Genomic DNA, 23,016 nt, shown 5'->3' on the forward strand with positions numbered 1-23,016 from the left:
TACAATTCATTTAATGTTGCAACTGACCCACTGAACAGTCTCTGCTTGAACTAGCTTCTTATGTTTGTTGGGAAGTCGTGTATTTGCTTGTATTACAATTTATTGATAACAAATGTTTTGATAAGATGTGCTGTACCAAAGAGCAGAAGGGATGCAGGAACAGTCCAGTTGGTGGGTGCTTTACTCGAAAATTAAATGGTTGTCAAAAAATACAACTGCATAATTGTGGGAAGAAAGATGGAGACAGTGAATGGAGACAATAAACACATCATATACATTTCGAGTCTGAGGGGGTGAGTGGTGGGAGCAGAGACTGCAAGGTAAGAGGTTGGCTAGGAACTTGGATAAGTAGCGATTATACATTAATAACCACCCAATGTCAAGGCAGTGTACATGGCGTGATGGGGCGAGGGGGCGGACGGAGGCTAGAGTCGTGCGAGTTTGTATAATGCAGCAAAGGCAGAAACCCACCAACTGCTTGCACAGATGACCCATGTTGTCCAAGAAGAATTCAGGAAGATACCACACGATAGCTGTACAAATGGGTTTCCCAAAATGATATTGCCTGATTTTTACAAGAGTCTCTGAAAGCCTTAAATGCTGTTTATTGCAGTTGAATGGAACTCTGTTCAATCAGGTTTCATTCTGAGTATCTGACGGCCTTTGCAAGGTCCTGGCAAAACACACTCACCCGAATAACATACATGTAACGTTAATAGCAATACTTGTTCGTGGCCAGTCAGGTGAGATTCCCCCTGCCCCATTCCCTCCCCACCCCGACATTAAGCAGATATTCTCAGATTTGTTTTCTGGCCTATGTACTGAAAATCATTGTTATTGTGTTCACCAGAAAGAATCAAATTCCAAAACATTTGATAGTTTCAAAAGACATAAGCACAGATTTTTTATTTGATTGTCCTGCTTTCCTAGTAGCAAAGTACACATGCTTCAATCCTGTGTAGGTGTGAGTTTACCTGAGAAAAAGTGAGCAAACGAGTTTCGCATTTTATGTGTTTTTAGTTCCATAAACAATGAAACACTTTCACTTTGCATGTGTCAATATGGTTACCAGTCATTTGGTCGAAAACCAAATGATCGAATGCCATTTGATCGAGAGTCAAATGGTCGAAAAAATGGTTGATTTTTTTTTTTAAATTATTATTATTTTTTTATGGGGGGAGGTCCACCCCCAACCCCCTTTTTCTATATTAATTTTTTTTTTACCAAACAAAACTAAAAAAATATATAAATAATAAATAAAAAAATTCGACCATTTTTTTTCCGACCATTTGACTTTCGATCAAATGGTCATTCGATCTTTTTTTTTTCGACCATTTGACCGGACACCTGTCAATATCCAATTGCTTTCTCATGAGTTGTGGCAAAAATGCTCTTCGCTTCTGTGAAGGACATATATTTGTTTGAAAAATGCTTGCGGGACATATGACTTAAGAATGTGTACCTCAATTACCAAAACGGAATACATTATGTGTAAACGTAAGTTAGTCTTGGAGTCAGATAATTACATTTCTTGGCATCTCAGTGAATTGGCCCATCAATATTTGTTAGAAGTACATACATTGGTCAATGGCTGAGAAAGTCAGATAAGTTATTTAGAAGGGCCCAACTTTAGGTTTCTCTGACTCCTAGCCAATGCTTTTGAGATGTATCATTGAAACCGCTTACTTCTTGTTCCTGTTTCTATTTCAGTTCTTTGCTTGTATAGTGATGCTTTGCTATGGGGCAAGTACTTTCTTCAGCAGCCAGATGTGGTGGGGGCATGGCAGTAATGCAGCAACCAGTCAGGCGTCTGGATCTAACAATAGGTACAACTAATGTGAAGAAGATGGTTTTCAACGATGGAAAGAAACCTAGATATTTGTAAAGACACAGCAATGGACATGTTTTCTTTCACTTTCTCCCAAAAGAAACAAAGAATACACAGTTCCAAAAGAAACGCCAACTGGAGCTATCCGATGCAAGCTGGTCTTGATATCCAACAGCAATGACTCTCTCGGCCTCGTCTGAACTTATCCACCAACAAGGACTACACTTTTATCCAAGAAGAAAAGTGCAAGGTCAACATCTTAGGAATGCATCATCATCTCCAACCAATCATTCTATATCATTCATTGTATATAATGCATCCTAAACAAACAAACAACAATTCGCCAAGCTTCTTGTTGGGCAAATTGTCTATGTTTGTATGTGGATAATAAGTCAACCCCTGCACAATTCAAACAGATGGTGAACGTCAATGTGGGAATTGATGCATGTTTCCAATATTTCCCTTCTGAATAGGTTAGTACATTTCTACTGTTCCTCTACAAACTACATTGTCTCTTGGCACTGCCTTTATGTGTATATTCAATTCATGAAAGTAGAAGCCTTAATACATGTTTTGAGTTACAAGCACTTTAAAATCTAAGAAGTGTGCCAAAGTGATTAATATTTGGCCCATTTCATAGAAGATGAGACAATCTGCAGAGCCCAGAGCACACATTTGCATATCGACCAGGTAGACCGTTCAATGTAATTTTTTTTATCCACTTAAAATAAGTTCACTCAGAAATACGCACACCGGCTGGCCAAGCTGAATTGTTAAACGTATTTCTGTATTCAGAGCTTATTTTCTGTGTTATCCTCTTCAAGAACATCTCATATTTTCAACATGTTTACAAATGTGAGGCATTTTGATGCAACCTTGACATTAATTGCTGCTGTATAGACTGTTCAAGCATTCCAAAGGGGCAGATTGTTTATCTACCAGAATGTAAAAATCTCAGTAAAAAAAACCAAGGAGTCTGTTCCCATTCAGCATCCATGGAAGTGTTAAAAGCTATATCACTCAATTTTCTGCAGGTGAGCAAAAATGATAAGAAGATGCCAAAAAACAAACACGTTTTGTGTGTACTTCCCCGGTGTGCTTCGTATTACAAAGGAGAAATACCTGTGCGTGTTTGTGTACACTTGCCACTTGTATTTTGTAAAGACAGGTTTGATTATGTAGTATACTTTGAAAGACAAATGGTTTTGAGAATACAAATCGATTTTGCGATGCAGTTCACATGTATACATGTATCATTTTAAAAATGCAGTGCAAACCTGAAAAGTGAACATTAATAAACATTGATCAGTATTGTAAATGTCAACATAATCCCTACTTGGGTCTTACAAAATCAGTTGTGGAATTATTGATCAGTTGAATGGCCCTACCAGATTTCCCTCATAAAATGCAGCACAGAAAAACCCTTAGACAGCAGATCCTGTCCTCTGGCAAAATGTCTCCTGCAGACAGAAAGCAGATTGAAGGTCCAGGTCAAGGCCTGGGTTATCTAAAGAACTGAATACCTCACAGCCAAATCCTTGGGCAGACAGAATTCCAAAAACCTCAGTTGCTTGTTTTATCCATTTATTTCCCCATTATTCGCAATGGAATGAGCAATACCTCAATTGACCAGTGGTAGCACTAGGAGTTTGAATTGTTAGAATCGCAACTCCTGAGGCTATTGGCTCCCATTTCAGCATTGGCATAGATTTCCTTGAGGAGTCAAAACAGATATCTTCCTTTCCAACAATCAGTGTAAAGTGTTTTGCAAATGATCACGCCCTGAAAAGTAGGCATTACTCAGCTAAACCACTTTCAAATTCACCAGAAATTGTATTAAAGTTGCCGTCTTATTTTTCAGGCCTGGCTTCAGAGAACTAAATGGCTTCTGTAAACACCCATTTAGTCATACAGTTACTCTGTTGCAAATTAATGACTCAGATTAATCCTATGTATTATGTATTTTATAAACCCTATTTATTATATTCCTTTAAGAAGTATAAAGCGTTGAGCCGGCCAAACACAGTTTGTAGGTACATGGATCTGTCATGTTAGAAACTAAAGCTCATCATGCTAGACTGGCAGTAACAGCACTTACGCAATTCTGAACGAACCAGAGGTGGTGGCCTGCGGGTAAACCTGGTGCTTCATGATGTCCCTCAGAATGAACAGATGAATGCATTTTTTGTGTTCTGTAAGGCTGTCACATTCATGTATGTAAGTAATCATTTTTTTTTGCACATAGCAAAGTACCTGCTGAAGTCTGCACACTTAAATTCAATTCATTGCTAAATCCTACTATAAATCTTTCCTCTTTGCTTGGGGAATATTCCTGCGCATTGACAAAAGCAAACATTGTCAGAGTTATGGGGTTCAAGAGATCATTATCATACATATATTTCTTTAAATAAATGTATTGTTACCAAAATCATGTTAATTTGTATTAACCAATGTGATTGTTGCAATGGATGATGTAGTGAATGGTTATCTGTTTAACTACAGTCTTCACACTGTGTATATTCGTAGTCTGTGTTTCATTGGCTCTAGAAAGGTTCAACTGTTCAGTTTGTCAGGTTCATTGGATAAATACAAGAATTCCATCTATGTTCAAATCATTTCAAATCTGTCCTAAAAGTATGCTCTTGTATTATTAATATAGACATTTCAAAAAGTGCTGGATACTTCAAAATGAATCCTTGACTGTTCAGGGAAACGTGAAGAACAATTCTTCTGGTCTGGGTAACTACTCTACTTCAAATGATGAATGAATTTTCAAATGTAAGGTATTCCCCTAGTAGAAATGTTGACTGCAAAACAAATAGTTCACAAGCTTTCTCCAGGGTATGAAGCACCATGCGCTTTCTCTAGGCCCCAAGTTGCTTACTAGATGAAGGTGCTTCAGTTGCATCAGATGTGAATCTTGATAAACATGTAGGAAGCAAATCTGCAGGGCTACTCCCTCCTCATCCAAGCGTTGCTTTCTGGGATTCAACAGTATGCCTTCTGTTTGCATTTAATTCACAGATGTTGAAATATAAGCCTAATTATGGTTCTTCATTGGAATTCCCAATGTCTTGATGCCACCTGCATTGCTGATCGGATTGCTCATAAGTACAGGCCGGGTCTCATCATCTAGACAGATGCTTTATTTTCCAGTGACATCAGTTGCGTTGGCATTATCAGTGTCGTTGATGGTGGGCATACCAGTGCCATCAGTGTTAATGCTTGACATTCTTATGACATCAGTCAATGTGATGTCCTCTTGGGTCAAAGATTCTGGGCATTTGTAAGGTGATCGAGGCTGGTGTTCGATTATTCCCACTGTGTCAGTCAAGATGATCTCGCTGGTGTCTACAGCTTCAGGCATGGTGATGTCATTGGCATCCTCTGGGATTTCAGCAACCCTTTCTGGGCTCCAATGGGTGGTTCCTGGCATCTCAATGTTTCCATTTTTCCACTCCCAATGCATGCCTTACAGGAAAATTGGTGTTAAGGATGTTAGAGCAGATAGAACCATAGCAAGAGGGTAAAGTATCATGTTATGATCAATTTTACATGTTCTCGGATCCCTGTCATTCGCCCCGCCACCTGTAATCAGAGATAATTTACTTCACATACCAGTAATGCTTCTTTTAAAAAAACAATATTTTTTTCTAACACAGGTGAAATATTATCAAGAATCAGTTGCTGACCTCTTCATGTGTTAGGAAAAGCTCTTTGTAGCTTTTATGGTTGTTCCAGGTTGTTCCAGGTCACACAGAAGAGAAAGCAGCTAATAACCCACAATGAGGGAGAGCGGGAGCCAAAGATAAATGACCTTTCACCCACTCTTGGGGCTAGGGCATAGACCTAAATGACACTAGGCCTAGTAAGATCGTTTGTCCTGTCCTCCCTCTGTCTTCCCTATGTTATATGTGCACTATAAATGACATATTTTTTTACATTTTTTTTATTTTGCATTTTTTAAAGTGCTCACACTGCCCGCGGGCATCGAGGCACTGTTACAGGAATTGTTTTTTAGTTGCTTATTTATAACGCGCATAAATTCCCAGATGTTTCTAAGCACGGACCCGGGGATCGAACCTGTGTTGCTTTGTATCATCTTGCTTCCAAGGCGCGAACGTTGCCTCTGAGCTATCCTCCAGGGACATATCATATCAACTCACTCACAGGAGCAGTAGCTTTTACGCTCAAAAGAAAACATGAATCAGCACTAATCCAATATAGGGAAAGGGAATAATTAGCAGAAGGACAAGTGTGAGCACTCAACTCCCGAGCAAATCCATTGCTCATTAACAAAAGGGTTCCCCTTGCTCTCATATGCCAAATGAGAAACAGATTGCTTGACACCGATGAAAACCTTGTAGTCAGCATTTCCTTCATAATTCTCTTTGGTTTCCCTCATAGAGCCCTAATGGGCAAAGCAGCATCTGTGAGGGAAACCACATAGTGTTATAAAGGAATTACCGAATACAAGGAGAAGAAAATTTAAGATTGTAATGAATATATTTGTCTGTGAGAAACAAGTTCAAGGACACAGCCTATTGATTGGCCAACTAACCACAGTGAATGAGCAGGGTAAAGAGAAGGGATTTCCAGAAAACCGATATGTAACTAAGCAGTGTATGTCTTGGACAGGAGTTCAGGAACTCTAGCCCTGAAGAAGACCAAAAGAGGCCGAAACACATGTCGGCTGGTGATAGCTATTACATCTTTGAATGTGGAGGAATGAAATGTTTTGTATTATGATAATGCATCTACATAATCAATGGACAATAGAGTAACAAAGGGAGGTAGGAGCGCAAGTATTTGAGCCATTGCAGGGTAGGTACTGCGTATGGTGATTGCGGGCTAAGGTCACTTGCTCTGTGAAACCTGCATGCGCCCACTCAAGAGTTAGTGTTGAGGTTGTCAACCTTGGTTAGTTCATTTTAAAACACTAGCTAGATATCTCAAGCAGTTAGAGGGCCCTCTTTTGCTTATATCAAGCAATAGTACGCCTGCAAGACAGCTGGGGTTGCCTGCTTTAACAAAAGGACAAAAAAATGGTAGCAGAGAAGACATGTAACCGTATTCACTGAAAACAATTAATATTTCTAGCGATGCTACCAATGCATTTTAAGAAAGCAAAGCTTATTCACTCGTAACTGTTGAAAATAATATGTTCTTAAAATTAGGCACACGCAGTCTTAAAGCAAGGCCAGCAAGTTCCTAACATGTATTGATGTTCTTTTAGAAAAATATTAAAGTGAAAGATTTAAAAACACACAATTGGAATGCCAGTTTATTTTTGCACTTGACACACACAGTGTCAAAAGTTGTATTTCGCAGCCACTATGTAGAGTCAGGAACATGAGGTGATTTCAGTAGAGCTGCTAAGGTTTACAGGTGGGTATTCAATGTATGACCACCACATAATATAGCATCAAGGTTTATATGGTGCAGTGTCCAACGTTACCTCAGTATGCCTCAAGCTTTATAATGGCTTCCTAGCTTGCATACAATGTGGCAAATAGAAAACTGGTTACCAATTTCTGATTGGTGCAGCGCCTGCTATTATCTCAGTATGCCTCATGCTAGATAATGGCTGCCAACTATTTGAGGTTGTACAACTAGGGTTTCTGTTGTCTATGTCCTGTGTCCTCACCAATTAGGTGTTCTGAAAACTAGTTTCCATCACCTTCGGTGAGAGGTGGTAAGGGAGTGTTGTCTGCCTTTGTTGATCATGAAACCTAAATTTATGTTCTAAGGTATGTCTGTTAGGTTAACCATCTTCAAGTACTTGAGCTCCATATTATTCTGTGTGTGCATTCCTGCATTTGAAAGGGGAATATATGCGAAGTGCTGCTTGTCCTTAAAGCAAAGAATTATCTACTGTTCTCTGCTAAACAGTACTCCAACACACTCTTTTTGACTCTTTTTCTTATCGCTGTCATCGCCGAAGAACTGCTACAAGGCCTGTTTGGAATATGCCATAAGCTGTCCATCTCCCCTGAAGGAGTAATACAGTAAATTACATCTTATCACCAATACAATTGGGCCTTAGGCCCAAACTGGGGACAATGGAACAATGTTTTGAAGCTGTTCCTAATAATTGCCCATTCCTTGCATATGGAAAACAGACATGGCATTTATGGACCTGAGCACCACCTTTGATAAAGTAAATCAGAAAAAAAGGTGGAAGGTGCTCGGGTCCTATAACTCTCCGGTTGCTATATTGGATATCCTAGATGTCCTACACAAGGACAACGAGGCATGCATTTGCTCAGGCAACGCGGGCCATTGTACAGTCTGGTTCCCAATTCAATCTGGGGTTAGACATGGGTGTGTTTTAGCACCGCTGTTATTCTCCCGGTATATAAACAAACAGTTGGAATTCCTGCTGGAATGTAATGCTGATGTACCACAAATAAGTATCACTCTATTTCCAGCACTCATTTATGCTGACGATACCATCCTCACTGCTCAGACCCCGAGAGCACTACAGACCCTGGTAAACAGATTTGCAATTTGTATGTACAAGTTGGACCTCCATGTTAATACTACTAAATCTGCAGTAATGGTGTGTCCTGGGAAGAAAAGAACATGTCAATTCCCAAAAATGTGGTGCGATGGATTGGTCATACCAAGGGTGTCTCATTTTGATTATCTTGGGATGCGTTTCAATGAAAAGTTCAACGGGCAGGCCCATGTACAAAAACAGGTCCCTGTGATGAAACAACTGGTTGGCGGCATTCACAGATTCATGAAGCAGCATAAACAACCACTTCACATTGTGTAAAAAGTGTACAATTCCCATATCATAGGGGCAATCAAATATGGTCCTGCAATTTGTGATTATGGAGATCTGGGCATGCTGCAAAAAAAGGAAAACAGATTTGGGAAATCATTGTTGGGCCTACCTATATCATCACCACATTTTGCTTCTCACAAAGAGATTGGCTCGGCTTTTTTAGAGGACCAACTGGTGTTGGAGCCCTGTAGACTATGGTTATGCCTATGGTCTAATCAAAATTCGGGGCTCCCACTAATGGGCAAAAAGGACACCAATAATATTGGTTGGATAGAAAATGTAAAGAATATGTTGGGGAAAGTGGGTGCTAGTAACATACTCAATGAACCTGCACAAATACTAGAAAAGAGCAGGCTTGACAAAGAGTCTAATAGAGTGGGCAAATGACACAAGAGACATAAGAACTAATGAAACCAACAAATGGAGAACTGATAAGAATATCGACAAATAACACAAAGGAATATCTCATCTGGATGAATTGTAAATATCAAAGAGCACCAATCACAAGAGTTTATTTTGGATGCCTGAGTTGAACGAGCTCCGTAGTCCGGGATCAGGTCGGGAAAGTGTAGCCAAATGTCCTATGTTTGATGCTGGGCTAGAGGACCTAGACCACTTCCTATTTTTCTGTCCAGCTTACCATTATCAGAGGAAAAAATATCTGTTACCATTGTTCATAGGAAGAAGCTTTTCTCAGTACCGGCCAGCACTGTACTATCTGTTGAATGTATCTTCACCCGCTATAGCCTGGAATCTGTTGCTATATGTAAGAATTATCTGGTGAATACGTGAAAAGGGCCTAAAACTGAGTACAAGTGTCTAAAAGCAATGAAAGAACTAGTAGAGTCGATTTTACACTTTTGTATGTGAGAAAGGGCAATTATAGCAATATTTTCTATCAACTTTGAAATCTTTTTCTCTTTCCTTTTAGATTGGCTACAGGGAATGTATCTGTGAATTTAGTATTTGTGTTTCTACACCCTGTGAGTTATTCAATGTGTTATTTAAATGTTTTTTTTTATCTGACATGAATTTATGAATGAACTATGACTCTGTATAGACTTTTTTACTTATTCTGATTGTGCTTGAACACGAGTTGAACATGTATCTTTTATGGATTCTTGTTAATCCGAAATAAAGAATTTACTACTAAAAGAACATTTCATTGTTCTGCCGACGACACTTAAACGTGTGGTCTGGCTAGTCCCTGAAGGCCATCAAGGCTTAAAGGAATAGAGCGCTAACATTTTTTATTGTCCCGAGTGTTCGGGCATGTGGTTTTAAGCAAACTGTGATCGATTGTAAAAACATTTCCTATGCACCTTACCATAGTTTTCTGCACTTTTACACATTCGAAATCAGGCAGTGGGGTGCCGCCATCTTGTGCTAATCTTATCCGTTGCTGCATCCCCCTATGTTTATCTGCCCTTGCGGCACTAATTCATATTCCCCGTTCCTGAAGCTGACATCACTAGACGCGTACAGCTCATTTCACAATGCGAATGCACGTCTCGAGTCAACGTTCACTAGGCGTCAGCTAATGACGCGTCTCCATGGAAATGGCAGGACGCCTCTTTCCTCAATAGGTATAAGCAGACCTCTTCTCATCAGACAACATCAGAGTTCCTTTTTCAATCGTGTCACTGTCTTTTTTTGTATATCCTGTGACTCATTTCTGCTCTGTTCAGCTATCTTCATTGCTTGTAGCCTGTACAAACCGATACTAGTACTAGCATTACTATCGATTTTAATTTTGTCATATAATGGCAACAATACAACCCCATCAGTACGAGCCAGAGTATTCTGAGGCGGAATTAGTTGAAAGAGAAAGATGCGGAAACAATGGGGCATCGGACGACCATTGGCAGGATGAATCACCGGATCATGAGCCTGAGCCTAGTCGCATGGACAACGTCTCCACCTGGTGTACCTGCAATCGGTGCGAGGTCATGCCTACCGAGGAGGAGAACTGCTGCTCCCGAGAAAACTCTGGATGCTTGGCCTACATATCGGAAGGTGAGACATGGCCGCAATGCGTTACCCAGCTGCATGACTTCAGGGCAGCCTGCCTCACAAGGTCCTTCTTGAGGATTATGATGGTGTTAAGTCATGCAACAGTTCGCCCTCACAATCTAAGTAACGAGTAAATGTACTCTAGATCTCATGTAACTTAGGAAACCTAACATTTTAGGTTTGTCTCCTATATTATCGTAACTTTCATCCATCACTTCCAAATAAATGTAGTCTGGCAACTTAATACATCTCTCGCGATTTGGGGAAATCATACTGGTCATCTTATGTGTCTTTCACATACAACCATGAAACAATATTTCTCTGTCCCGCAAACATTATGGATTGCATGGGTGTACACTTTTGTAATGTGTGTACACTTTAAAGCCCAAGTTGATTGATCTATGAAGTCACATTTGGTCACATTTGTACTGGCAACTATGCCATAGGATACAAGATTGCATTTTCAACTAAGGTTTGTACACTTATGTTCATTTAAATACAGTTTGTATGTTTCTCTTCCACAGGTGGTACAGGCTGGTGGCGTATCGTGTGTTTACATGGTGGCTTCATGGGAGGCTTGGATACCACGTTCGACGAGTAATACCCGCCTGTGTCGTTGGTGCCATTCAAGCCAAATTCCCCAGTGACAGCGGTCAGTACAGGGGATTTTCCCACACTGTGCTGCAACCCGAAGTATACAATTTGTAGTACATTTGTGCCATCAACATCAGCAAGAAAATAAAATAAAAATAATCTTTTATGAATAGTTGTTTAACTTTTTCATTTAATCAAGGACACGCTCACTTGTTATGGCAGTGTGGGAATGGCCAAGGTACCAAACACCATGTACACTTCAAAGGTATCTTTTGCACAGGGGCCATTGTACACATGGCCTCCCCAGACCCAGTGTCTCCGGGCAGGTTCCCATGAAGCAGGCCGCGCCCCTGCAATACACATAAGTGTGTCTCCATTCAGCAGTGTTCCGGCCCTTTTCTGCCTGCCCCATACCCCTCCATACCCCCTCCACTATCAATGGCAGTTCACACCTGTGGCTGTGCCCTTCCACGGGGGCTGGCAGGTGGGAACGGCCATGGTGCCAAACACCATGTACACTTCAAAGGTATCTTCCGCACAAGGGCAATTGTACACATGCCCTCCCCAAACCCAGTGTCTCCGGGCAGGCTCCCATAATTCAGGCCGCACCCCTGCAATCCACAGAAGTGTGTCTTCATTCAGCATTGTTCCTGCCCTTTTCTGCATCACATACACACCCACTTTTCTAATTCTTTATAAACCCCTTGATAGTTATCCTGAGAACATCTGTGAGCACGGGAAGTCAACTTGAGATCGTGCTACCTGTTCTCCTGCTACTAACTACCCAGCTTGCTGAATCCAATTGTTTGTTAGTGAAGGTAAGGGCAGGTCACCTAAGAAGCAGTTTCTGATCTGAAAATGTCTATTTATTTTGGACGTATGTACCTAGTAGTGTAATGTTCATTCATCAGAATGACTTTACCATTGTCTTCTGTTTAAAGTGTTGTGATCTCGATATATAGCAAATTTCTTCAGTGTCAATAGTGATAGAATAGCATCTTTCTCGAACCACGTCTATAGAAACGTTTTATATAATCTCATCAATTTCATGTATTCTGTAGAATTATTTTGTAATTATGTGTACTTTTTTAATACAGATTTCCCGAAAATGCCTGCTTGCATGGTTTTCGGTTGTGGTTCTAGGATCCATGTCAAAATTATGGGCACTATCATGCATAAATTCCCGACAAATATCAATTTAATAAGACAATGGGTTTAACGTTGTGGATTTCCAGTGATTGAGCTTGAAAGTAGAGTCGAGGATGTCTTGGGAGACTCAAGGGCCAATCTATTGCGCATCTGCAGCCTGCACTTTACCCCAGATATGTACGACCAATCGCAGTACACAAAAAAGCATTGACTCAGAAAGTCTTGTAAATTGCTTGCCAATGCAATTCCAACTCTATTTGTGCACACGCTGCCTCAGGTGAGTCCCGGATGATGAATTGCATATTTACCATATTGTATTACTTTGTAACTACACCACATTTTACTACACACCTGTCCCTGGTTTATGGAGCATTATAGAAAGTAATTCCATTAAAAAAAATGCCATAGTGCCCTTCAAAAGAAGCATAATGTTTTCGTAATCGCGTGCTTGACATGTCCTTTTCTTTATCTTTAGGAGGGCATACTGACTGGAGCACAGACCCTTGCAAGTGACGACAACACTGACACGTCCAGTATACCAATGGTGAGCCCTGCAGATTTGCAGAGATCATATTTTCAAGAGTTGGATCTTCCCACATGTCTAATGCAAATTAAATTTTTCCTTTTGCGACTTCGTGACAATGCACTGAAAATGAAGGCGCAAGAAACTGCATCCATTTCTCCTGAGTCAACAACAGCTTCTAGCGCCTACCAGGTATTTTTTATTTTTACTCTTCAATTACGAGAATGCATTATGGTTTGAATTTCAAATAATATGAAATTGTTTATGCATCTGGTCGGTTGTTTACACTATGTGTCATTGAAGTGCTTCTCTTTATATGTTCCATTGTCTGCATCCCATTTCGCGGTTTTCATCCATACTGAAACAAGTACTGTGTTACAGAGGGATGCTGGTACCTCAACTACAATCTCATCATCCTTTGGAGCGGATCCAGAATATGAGGTATGCGTACTGACAGTTCCCAAGAAGGAAAGAAAGTAAATTCTACATAGAATACTATCAGACAGTGACATTCATATAAACGTGCATTCTTTCATACTTTTATCATGTCAGTCCCAACGTTACTAATTCTCCCTAATGCTGAATACATTGCAAAATGTTTGAGGGCAACATTAGAATCACTATGTTTGGCACAGTAATCTCCGATCGAGTATATTTTCCATCAATCAGGTGAAAATCGAAATGTATATTTTTACTAAATGGTATACAATGTTTATGAAGTTATGTATGTAAGCCATGTGTGCTATGAAAGATTTTAATTTCAAAAATGTTTGATTCCTTTTTTTTATCAATGTTCTATTCAAGGAATGTGTACAAGGTTGGGAATTAGAAGAGGGGGCACATGGATCAGATGTGGTGGACCAGCTTGCTGGTGCGGTCGTTACAGAGAGGATAACGGTTTCACGAAAATCAAGAAAACAAGGGTAAATAACTAACTTTTTTTTGTTTTCTCAAAGTGTTTTTGTTGTATAAATGACTCTTGTTTCATGCTTTGCTTTGCCATGTTCATTCTGGAATGAACATGCAACATGATGTTCTAATTGGAACACTGAATCTTGGAGAGTTTGTTGTTGCTTGAGTTATAACAGTTGAACCTGAGATCTTGGATGTGTTGGGGGTCTCAAGATATTGTGCTTCACTTTACCTAATAAAAGCACTTAGTTAACACAATTGGCGTGTTTGCTTTTATAAGAGTTTTGGCCCGGTGTTTTCTCCATAACATGTTTTTTATTTAAAGTGCTATCTACAGTATGTGTGATTCAAATTGAACATGTTTTTACAACCCATCTGCTAGAGGCCCAGAAGGAAAAAAAGTATAAAGACACAGACGACAAATGAAACCAAAGATGCAGCTTGCCAAACAGATTTCACAATGGAGCAACTACTAGCTGAGGCGCAGCGTGTTCCAGTCAATAAGCAGACTCGAGATGATTGTGCCCAATCCCCAGAAAATGAATTGAACGTGACCGGCGAAGCCAGCAAAGTGTTGTTCAATGATTGCTAAAATGTGAGAGCTCTACAAGTCTACACCAGCAAAAAAAGGGCCTCCCAATAAACATTTTTTGTTGACGATTTCTCCAATTCGTGTGCAAATAACACCAGCTGAATTAACACAGACTGAAGCTTCAACGCAATTTTAAGAGGAACTTGCCAAAGATCTTAACTTCAGTTTACCTAGTCCGGTCGAAATGTCCACCACTGTTGAGCCACAATCCACAATCATGCAGGATGATTTGTTAATAAAGGAGGATAAATACATTGTATTCGACAGCTGCCTGGTGGAGATTATGCTGAAATGTGTGCATGCAGCGAGGGACAAAATATGCAGGGAGCCATTGGCGAGTGTGACTCATGTAGTACAAGGCACTAACCTCAAAATCCAAGCCACCTGTGCCCACCTCCATTATACATTTTCATGGTCCGCTCAACCAATGCTGGGCAAAGTGCCAGCTGGAAATCTACTGTGTTCAGCAGGTCTACTTTTCAGTGGCTCTACTTTCAGTAAGTTTTACAGTTTCTGTGAATTTGTGGGACTTCAGTTCCTTGCTAAAACGCAGTACTACAAATATCAAAGAGAATTTTTATTTCCCCCCATTAGTCAAGCCTGGAAAATTTAACAAACGTCAATCGAAAGGACATTTGCTAGAAAGCGGTTCAGGCTAGCTGGTGATGGACAGTGTGACAGCCCTGGATTTTCAGCAAAGTACTGCACATACCACTTTCAGGACATGGAAAATACGAAAATTGCTAGTTCAGAGGTTGTGCAGGTGTCAAATGTACATCCTCAGTGGCCATGGAGAAACATGGTTATATAAAATCCATCGAGCATCTTCAATCAAGGGGAATGCAAATAGACCTCCTAGCCACTGACAGACATATTTCGATAGCCAAGGCCATGCAAGAGCAATTTCCAAACATTCGCCATCAATTTGATATATGGCACATTGCCAAATCAATTAATAAGAAAATCACAGCTGCAAGTAAAAAAAAAAAAAGGGTTCTGAAAATATTTTACAGTGGTCCCAGTTTTTCAGCAACAATCTTTGGTGGAGCTCCAAAACTTGTGATGGGTCTGTGGACATTCTGCTAGAAAAATGGCGTTCATTGATGCACCACTGTTCCAAAGTGGACAGAAAACCAACATTTTCACCAATGTGCACAAGGTTGTTTATCAGAACAACAGGAACGCAAGAAGAAGTGGTTGTTTCCATCTTCACCTCCACACAAATCTCTTGAGAAGATCACGTTTGATAAAACTCTTTCAAGAGACCTGAAGGGACTCGCATAATTCTGTCACACCCGAGATTTGGATGTGTTCCACAATATGTGCCTAAAGTGCAGGCCCAAGAGGTTGCATTTCGGCATAGATGGTATGCAATATCAAACATTACTAGCAGTATTGGAGCATAACAAGAACATAAGTAGACAACAATCGAGAACGGCATGAAACTTTGGGATGCTTCGTTACAGAATGGCCTTTGCAAAAAGAAGCAAATAATGGGTTGTCAAGCCGATATACCAAGAAATGGGATTCCATTTTGTGAAAGATTTCACTTTGACTGTGTTGGACATGCACACTCATGGAATCGATCATGATTTCATTCCTAGGACTCATACATTGCAAACGTGCCCTGTCCACCAAAAGAGGACCTCATTGAACAGTTGATTTCCAGTTTTAAATTATTACCAACAGTGTGTATCTTCCAATGTTTGCACAATGTACATGACCACTTTTTATCTATTTCACTTGAATTTCAAAGCTAATAAAACATCCATATTACCTTTTCAAATGTTTCCTCCTTGTCAATTTATTTTTTGCAAGAAGTGCCTGTTGGGGGATGCCATACAGTGTAACTCTGTGTATTCCTGCTTCCCGCCCGCTCATGTGGGTCGTTCACTGATCAGGGCATGGGAGGTTAGATGGATATCAGCATGAAAAATATGCAAAATAACAAACTTGTCGTGCAAGAACAAATGACTATAAGCAAAAACACTGCATGGAAGGGTGCTATTGGTTTGAAATAGGTGCATTCTGACTGTTATTTTTATGGGGGCATATGTTAGGGGTCGTTGCTTTCGGATGCCTTATCAGAAGGGCTGATCTTTGATTTGCAGCCTTTGGAGTATTACATTTTCAAACACTGTGGGGACCGGTGTTAGTGTTAGCAAAATAAATGACCACTCTAGATTAGATATATGGTAGGTGAATTTGAGGTGGTGCTGGGGTAGGGTCTGCTGACCAGATGCGTTCAAAGGAAATAGGAGTCATGGGTTCAGGGGACTGTGGCCTGGCAGCTAGGGGTTGGAGATGGGATGAGTAAGTCAGCAGAGATGGATGGGGTACTAAGGTTGAAGCAGGCCGTGGAGTAACATTCTTGGATGAGCAGTTTGTCAGGGCTCGATTATCGCGACTTGCAAAAATGAATGGCTGCATTTCCGTGAGAACAGGACACACACTGAGCTGACCGCAGTGGTGGGTGCTGGCTGTGCGCAGAGCTGGAAGAGGGAGAGTGAACAGTTCACCAGAGGGGCATAGGAAAAAGAAGGCGGTAGGAAGGACACAAATGGAGTTCAAAGTATACACATTAGCACAGCGTTAAAACACTTATATGAAACATGGGTGTTGCAAATAGGTGTTTGAGGGGTGGAGATGTCGCCCACCTTAGTTTATACAACATTTGCCAGGTACTAGAATGGCGCAGGGGGGGCAGGATATACCGGCTCTCCTCCAACATTTGTTAGTGCACGGGAAGTTCAATGGAGATGGAAGGGCACTTGGATTTATGACTTGTCAGCGTCTCACGTTATCCGCAGAGCACATTCCCGCGTGAAACCAAGGTGCATGTAGATGTGACAATGGGGAGGAAAATAACTTGAACTGTTGGCAGAAAATAACTAAATCACTATCAATGTAGAAGAATAAAATAGTATTCATGGTAGCGCGGCATTGGTGAATGCCAGCAAAACATTTTGTTTCTCGAAAATAATTGAAATTCCACGTTAGTCGGCAGGCAGGGCTAATCGCTCCCATGGGAGTGAAGGTCACTGCGTTTGAAGTTGCTTGTGACCTGTTCACACCAACGCATCATGTACAGTATGTTTTTGATTTGTGGCTTTCCTTCACCAAAAGGACTATTAGCATGTGTGCTCCTATGAAGGTTCAATCGTTGTTCGTCCTTGGAAGAAAGGGAGTATTCTCTTTGGAATGAATGACGGGGGCTTTGTAATACCCACAACAATGATAACGTTCACCATTTCAAAACTGGAAAAAGTTAAATGTAATTTCATTTTATGAAAACCGTTGATCTGAACGCACACCCTGCATTGCGCCAAGAGTATGGAAATACCAAATATAATGTACATTTTGCTGTCGACGAGTTCATAGATGAATGAATCAAGGTTTCATTTTCTGATCATTATTGCTGGATTTCATTGTAATGGGTCGTTGGTTGGGGCAGATTATGATGACACGCAAACACAACCTGTACGTATTTGTCTTTGTCCGGGACACATGGGCAGTCCAGCACCGAAATGCAAATAGTCCATGCCTGGGTTCCCCCACGTTGCACCAACACCAGGTTTGCTGCTAATATTACGTTAAAATGCCATCTATGTGGTGTTTTAATTCTTCCGTCACCTTGCGCATCCCCATCCGATTGCGAGCTAAACATACTCCACAGCACTAACCTCTCAAGCACATTGTGTACTCAAACTTTCCACAATGTTTTCTCTGTGTTTCCATTCATCATTAGTTTTCACACAGTGCATAATTAATGGTTAAATGGATAAATTAGAATAAAGGACGGTTATTGAGACACATTTGTTTTTTACACAGATACATCCTACAATTCTGCGAATGTCATAGTTTCCAAATACCAATTGATGGCTTCTTCAGCAGGCAGATGCAGATACACCTAAATGACTGGCTTTCCATCACGCTGTTGTGGGACGATCGCCCCGTGCCGAAATGCCCTTTCGCGGTACCAACGACCAGGAGCAACCTGACATTGCTTACGGTGGTCTAGCAAGAACCTGATACCGAAGCCTTGCGATCCATGGTGCTTCCAATGCACTTCTTCTGCCGAAATGAACACTGTGTGCCTCATGATAAACTATTGACATTCGGGGAAAAAAAAGAAATTAAAAATGTGGTTGAATATGGAAATTGGCTGATGTTCTCAAAGCATTTATTGTGAAATAAAAGCACATTATAAATTGCAGAGTATTAGTGTTAACTTTAAAAATAGTGTTTTCTATTCCGATTTGGGATGCGCTGTGCTGTAAGAGGATGTGTGTGTTGATGTTCCAGGTTCTGCGTCAACTAACGTTAAGACATAGGTGATGACTGGGTGCGTTTGGCTACGCTGCCCACTAACGTCATAAAAATAGGTGGAGAATATCTCTAGGAATAGTGATGTCAGCTTCAGGGGCGGGGTATATGAATTAGTGCCGCAGGGGCAGTTCAACTTAGGGCAATGCGGCAACTGATAAGATTAGCAAAAGATGGGCGCACCCCGCTGCCTGATTTCGCATGTGTAAAAGTGCGTAAAACTATGGTTAAAGTACGATTGTTCACAATTTGCTTAAAACCACATGCCCGAACACTCTGGACAATAACATTTTTGAGCGCACTATTCCTTAAATAAAAACACAAGCCTTCCTGAAATCAAGAGTATGGGTGCTGCACATCCAATAGAAAGTGATGACATTAGTGGGGTCATGCACAACCTACCAGTCTTCACAACGCCAAGGATCACCTGAGCTGATCGCAAATCCTGCTCACAGCCAGATGAGATGGGACGCAATAAGCATAGATTTCTGTTCCATTGCCAACAAAGCCTACCTATTGGTAGCAGTTAATGTGTTTAGCAGATACCCGGAAGTTGAGCCTGTGAAATCCACTGACAGGATGTCAGTAATAATAGCACATACATGGACTTCCTAACAAACTCAAAAGTGACAACAGGCCACTGTTCAAGGGGAGAAAACTGCAAGGATTCCTCGACATCCTAAACATACACCACCACAGGATCACCCCATGCTGGCCCCAAGCCAATGGGGATGCAGAGAGATGTATGGCCTTGCTAAATAAAGTGGTGCAGATTGCACAGGACCAAGTCCCATGGCTGCCGGAAGTATACCAGTTCCTCCGAACATACAGGCAAACACTGTACTCGTCGACCCAATAGAGCCCCGCAGCTCACGTTCTGGGTGCAGATACAGGTGGGGCTCCTAGTACACCCCAACTGGGTAGCTGCAGACATAGATCACAAGCAAGTAGAGCAGTCCAACCGAACCAAAAACGAGAAGGAGCCCTTGACAAGAAGTGATCTAACACCAGGCGACACGCCAAAGAAAATGGCCCTGTAGAATGAACCACAGCCATGAACCATTTGATTTGATTTGGTTTGTTTATATATATCGAACCTAACCCTCGGGTAGCTGGGCCCGTTGCGTAATGTTACATAATGAGATACATACAGACATAGTTATTTACAGAAAAGGAATTCTATAAAAGCAATAAGACGCATAGGAATTAGATTCCTACATTGCTACCTATATATTTGAGGTATTAGAAATATCATATATACAGGCAGCAATATAAGAAATAGATACAGCATATGTACAGTTACATTTATTAATCAAAAGCAGGCAGATTAACAAGCCGTGTCATACATTTTTATGAACCAAGGGATTGGTTCACCAATTTTTCTGAACCAAGGGATTGGGCTACCTGGTTTCTGAAGCTTAAATCTAGGGACTCTAAGACAGTATAGTTGGGCAAATCTAGTAGGTCAGTCTGATTGGTTTTTGATACATTTGCAGGTCAAGTATTTGGGAGCTGAGCTGGAGAGGCATTTGTGGGTGAGAGTTACAGTTTTGAAGGCGATTCTGTCTTTGACTGACAACCACTGGGATTTGCGTCTGGCATATGTTACAAGCTGTTCTGCAGGCATTAGTTTGAAGGATTTGTAGTTTTTTTTAGTTTTGCTTACTTGTACCTAGGTATAGTGCATTTCAATAATCTAATTTAGATAGAATTAACGCTCTAGCTAGCATAGTACAGCTTGCTGTTGACAAGAGGGGTCTGCAGGCGTTTATTAGTTTGCAAGTATAGGTTGTACCAAATGATGTTGCATTCACTTGTCAAGTCAGTGTCAAAGAGGAGTCAATGTAGAACCCAAGGGTTTTGACTTCTTTGGATACCAATATGTTAAAGCAGTCTATGTTAAAGGATTTAATTGATCGTCAAGTTAACTTACTCTGGCTTGGCAGCCAATAAGCAGGAGTTCAGTCTTATCATTACGGCAGAGGCCGTGTGTGGCCATCCATGCCTGGATAAGATAGATTTTTTTCAATAGTTTAGTATCCGAGTCGTAATCCCCAGTAATGGGGATGAGGATTTGGGTGTCATCTGCATAGTTAGTGAAGGTGGCACCCAAATGGTCTAGGTCATCAAACAAGCTTGGTGAATATGTTATACATAGTCTGTGAGTTGCAGGACCCCTGAGGTACTCCACAAGTGGCAGGTGCTGGATCGGCCGCTGCCGTAGGTGCGAAGACCCTCATTGTTCTGTTGTCAAGGAAGGATTGAATCTGTAAATTGCTTTGTCGGAAAAATGAGCTGATGAGTTTAGGTGATTGCACAGGACTTCGTGATTGACTAAATCGAAGGCGGCCGATAGATCCAGAAAGAGAAGGTGGGCTATGTTTCATTTGTCTTTTTGGTCGTCCATTTGTGTTTTCAAGTCAATTAAGGCTGTTTCTGTACCATGTTTAGGTCTAAACCCAGATTGGCGTAGGCCAAGAAAATCGTTGGTTTCTAGGTGAGCCTGTATCTGTAAATGGGATGCCCTGTCCAAAATTTTCATCAGGAAGGGTACTGTGGTCATAGGTCTGTGGTTCATGGGTATATCCGGGTTGAGGTTAGGTTTTTTTTAATAGTGGAAGGACCCAGGTATCTTTCAAATTGGAAGGGACCGTGCTAGTTTTAAATGATGTGTTTATAAAGGTAGTGATGAAAGGTGCAAGATCTGTCGCTGACTCTTTGATAATGTTTGCAGGGAAAATGTCACCGTGACATCTTGAAGGTTTGAGACTGGTTATTAGGTTTTTTACTTCATTGATGGAGAGAGGGGTGACTTTGAATAAACTACATGGTTTGGCGGTTGATGGCTGGGATTTCTGTCGAGGTGATTCCAAAAAGATAGTATGTTTTTTATTTTCTATTTTGGCTTGGAGAAGCGATACATTGTGAAGCAGGGCTTCTTGTATATTGGTACACCAAGTCTTATCTTTGGTGCATGTTTCAGGAGTAGGTATGGGTGACTCAAGCTCTCTGAGAATAGCAAATTCTCTGGTGCCTGATTTAGCATTAGTAATTCTGTTATACGTGTCGCTTTTAGTTTGGAGGATAGCCGACTTATAGGAACTGGAAGCTTTCGAAAATAATTCTTCGTTTAAAGCTGAGGGCGGGGGGTTTCCAAGAAGTTACAGCTTTTCTTTTGTTATTACGTAATGTCTTAAGGGTAGGGGTGAACCAAGAGTTTAAGTGTGTGCGTGATTTGGCTTTATGCATTTTTAAAGGAGCTATGGCATCAATAGCTTGGCCAAGTGTTAGGTTGTAAAGTTCTACTAAAGTAGAGGATTCCGAGTTCGTTGTTGAATGATTAAAGGCATGGTCTAGTAAAAAAATGTATTTAAAAAATAGATGGCAACATAAAAAAAAAATACTAGCATTCTCTTTTTTAAAACTTCCTATGTAAAATTTGGAGCTATTCAAGCTCAAAATTCGCAAAAGCAAGCACATGGGCGCATCCATTTTGTGAAATGGATGCCCTCCTGTGCTGGCTTTTGCTTTTGTGGCACTAATGAAGGAAAAGCCAGCCAGCTGTAGTAAACAAAAGCTACCGCTGGGTGGCTTTCCCTTCATTAGTGCTGTACGCGGAGGACGGGGACCGGAGACCAGAGCAGGAAAGCTGCAGCTGAATCTCGGTAAGTGCTATTTATTTTTTAAAAAAAATAAGCACTAGCTGCGTTTTTTTTTCTAAGTTTTCCAGGCTGGAGGAGCCCGGAAAACTTATAAATAAAACCGCAGCTTTAAAAACGTTGTATTTATGTTTGCGGTCGCTTTTGAAGCGACCGCAAACATAAATACAACGTTATTGTGTTGGAAAACGTTCCGTGTCAAGCGGCCATGTTGGAAGGATTACTGTATTCAATCCCCTATGGGTCAGGGACCACGAAGTCCAGAAGGGACGCAGACGACGGTTTATGACACCATGTCTCCGTTATAGCCAGAAAATCTAGCTTGTTAGAAGTAATGAGGTCAGCAATGTCTAATGCATGTGCAGTCAAGGACCGTGCATTAATAAGGGTTCCATTGGAATGGGTTAAGAGCGTTAGTGTTGTTGGAAAATGCTGTGACAGTAGGGGGGTGTTTGGAAAGCTGTAATGGCCAGGATGGCAGGAATTATATCGGTGGTATAGTGTCAGGGGAAGGTAATGAAGTAGACATAGGGCCTCATTACACGTTGTGCGGTAAAAATCGCAAATTACCGGCATGGCGCTATTAACATGTCCGCCCTCGCAAGAGGGCGCTAATAGCGTACCAGT

General features: G+C 41.0%; 1 protein-coding gene across 1 annotated transcript in view; it reads left to right on the plus strand.

The window, feature by feature from the left end:
* PLLP (plasmolipin) overlaps nucleotides 1–4,259 on the plus strand; it is a 175,361-nt gene extending 171,102 nt beyond the window's left edge. The window contains exon 4 of the mRNA XM_069653335.1: nucleotides 1,711–4,259. Within this exon, the coding sequence (XP_069509436.1) occupies nucleotides 1,711–1,836 (126 nt within the window). The 3' untranslated portion in view covers nucleotides 1,837–4,259. The remainder of the gene's footprint in view (nucleotides 1–1,710) is intronic.
* The last annotated feature ends 18,757 nt before the right edge of the window (nucleotides 4,260–23,016 follow it).

This window comes from Ambystoma mexicanum, chromosome 1p, assembly GCF_040938575.1.
Source record: "Ambystoma mexicanum isolate Mex_15411 chromosome 1p, UKY_AmexF1_1, whole genome shotgun sequence".
In the NCBI taxonomy this organism is placed as follows: domain Eukaryota; kingdom Metazoa; phylum Chordata; class Amphibia; order Caudata; family Ambystomatidae; genus Ambystoma; species Ambystoma mexicanum.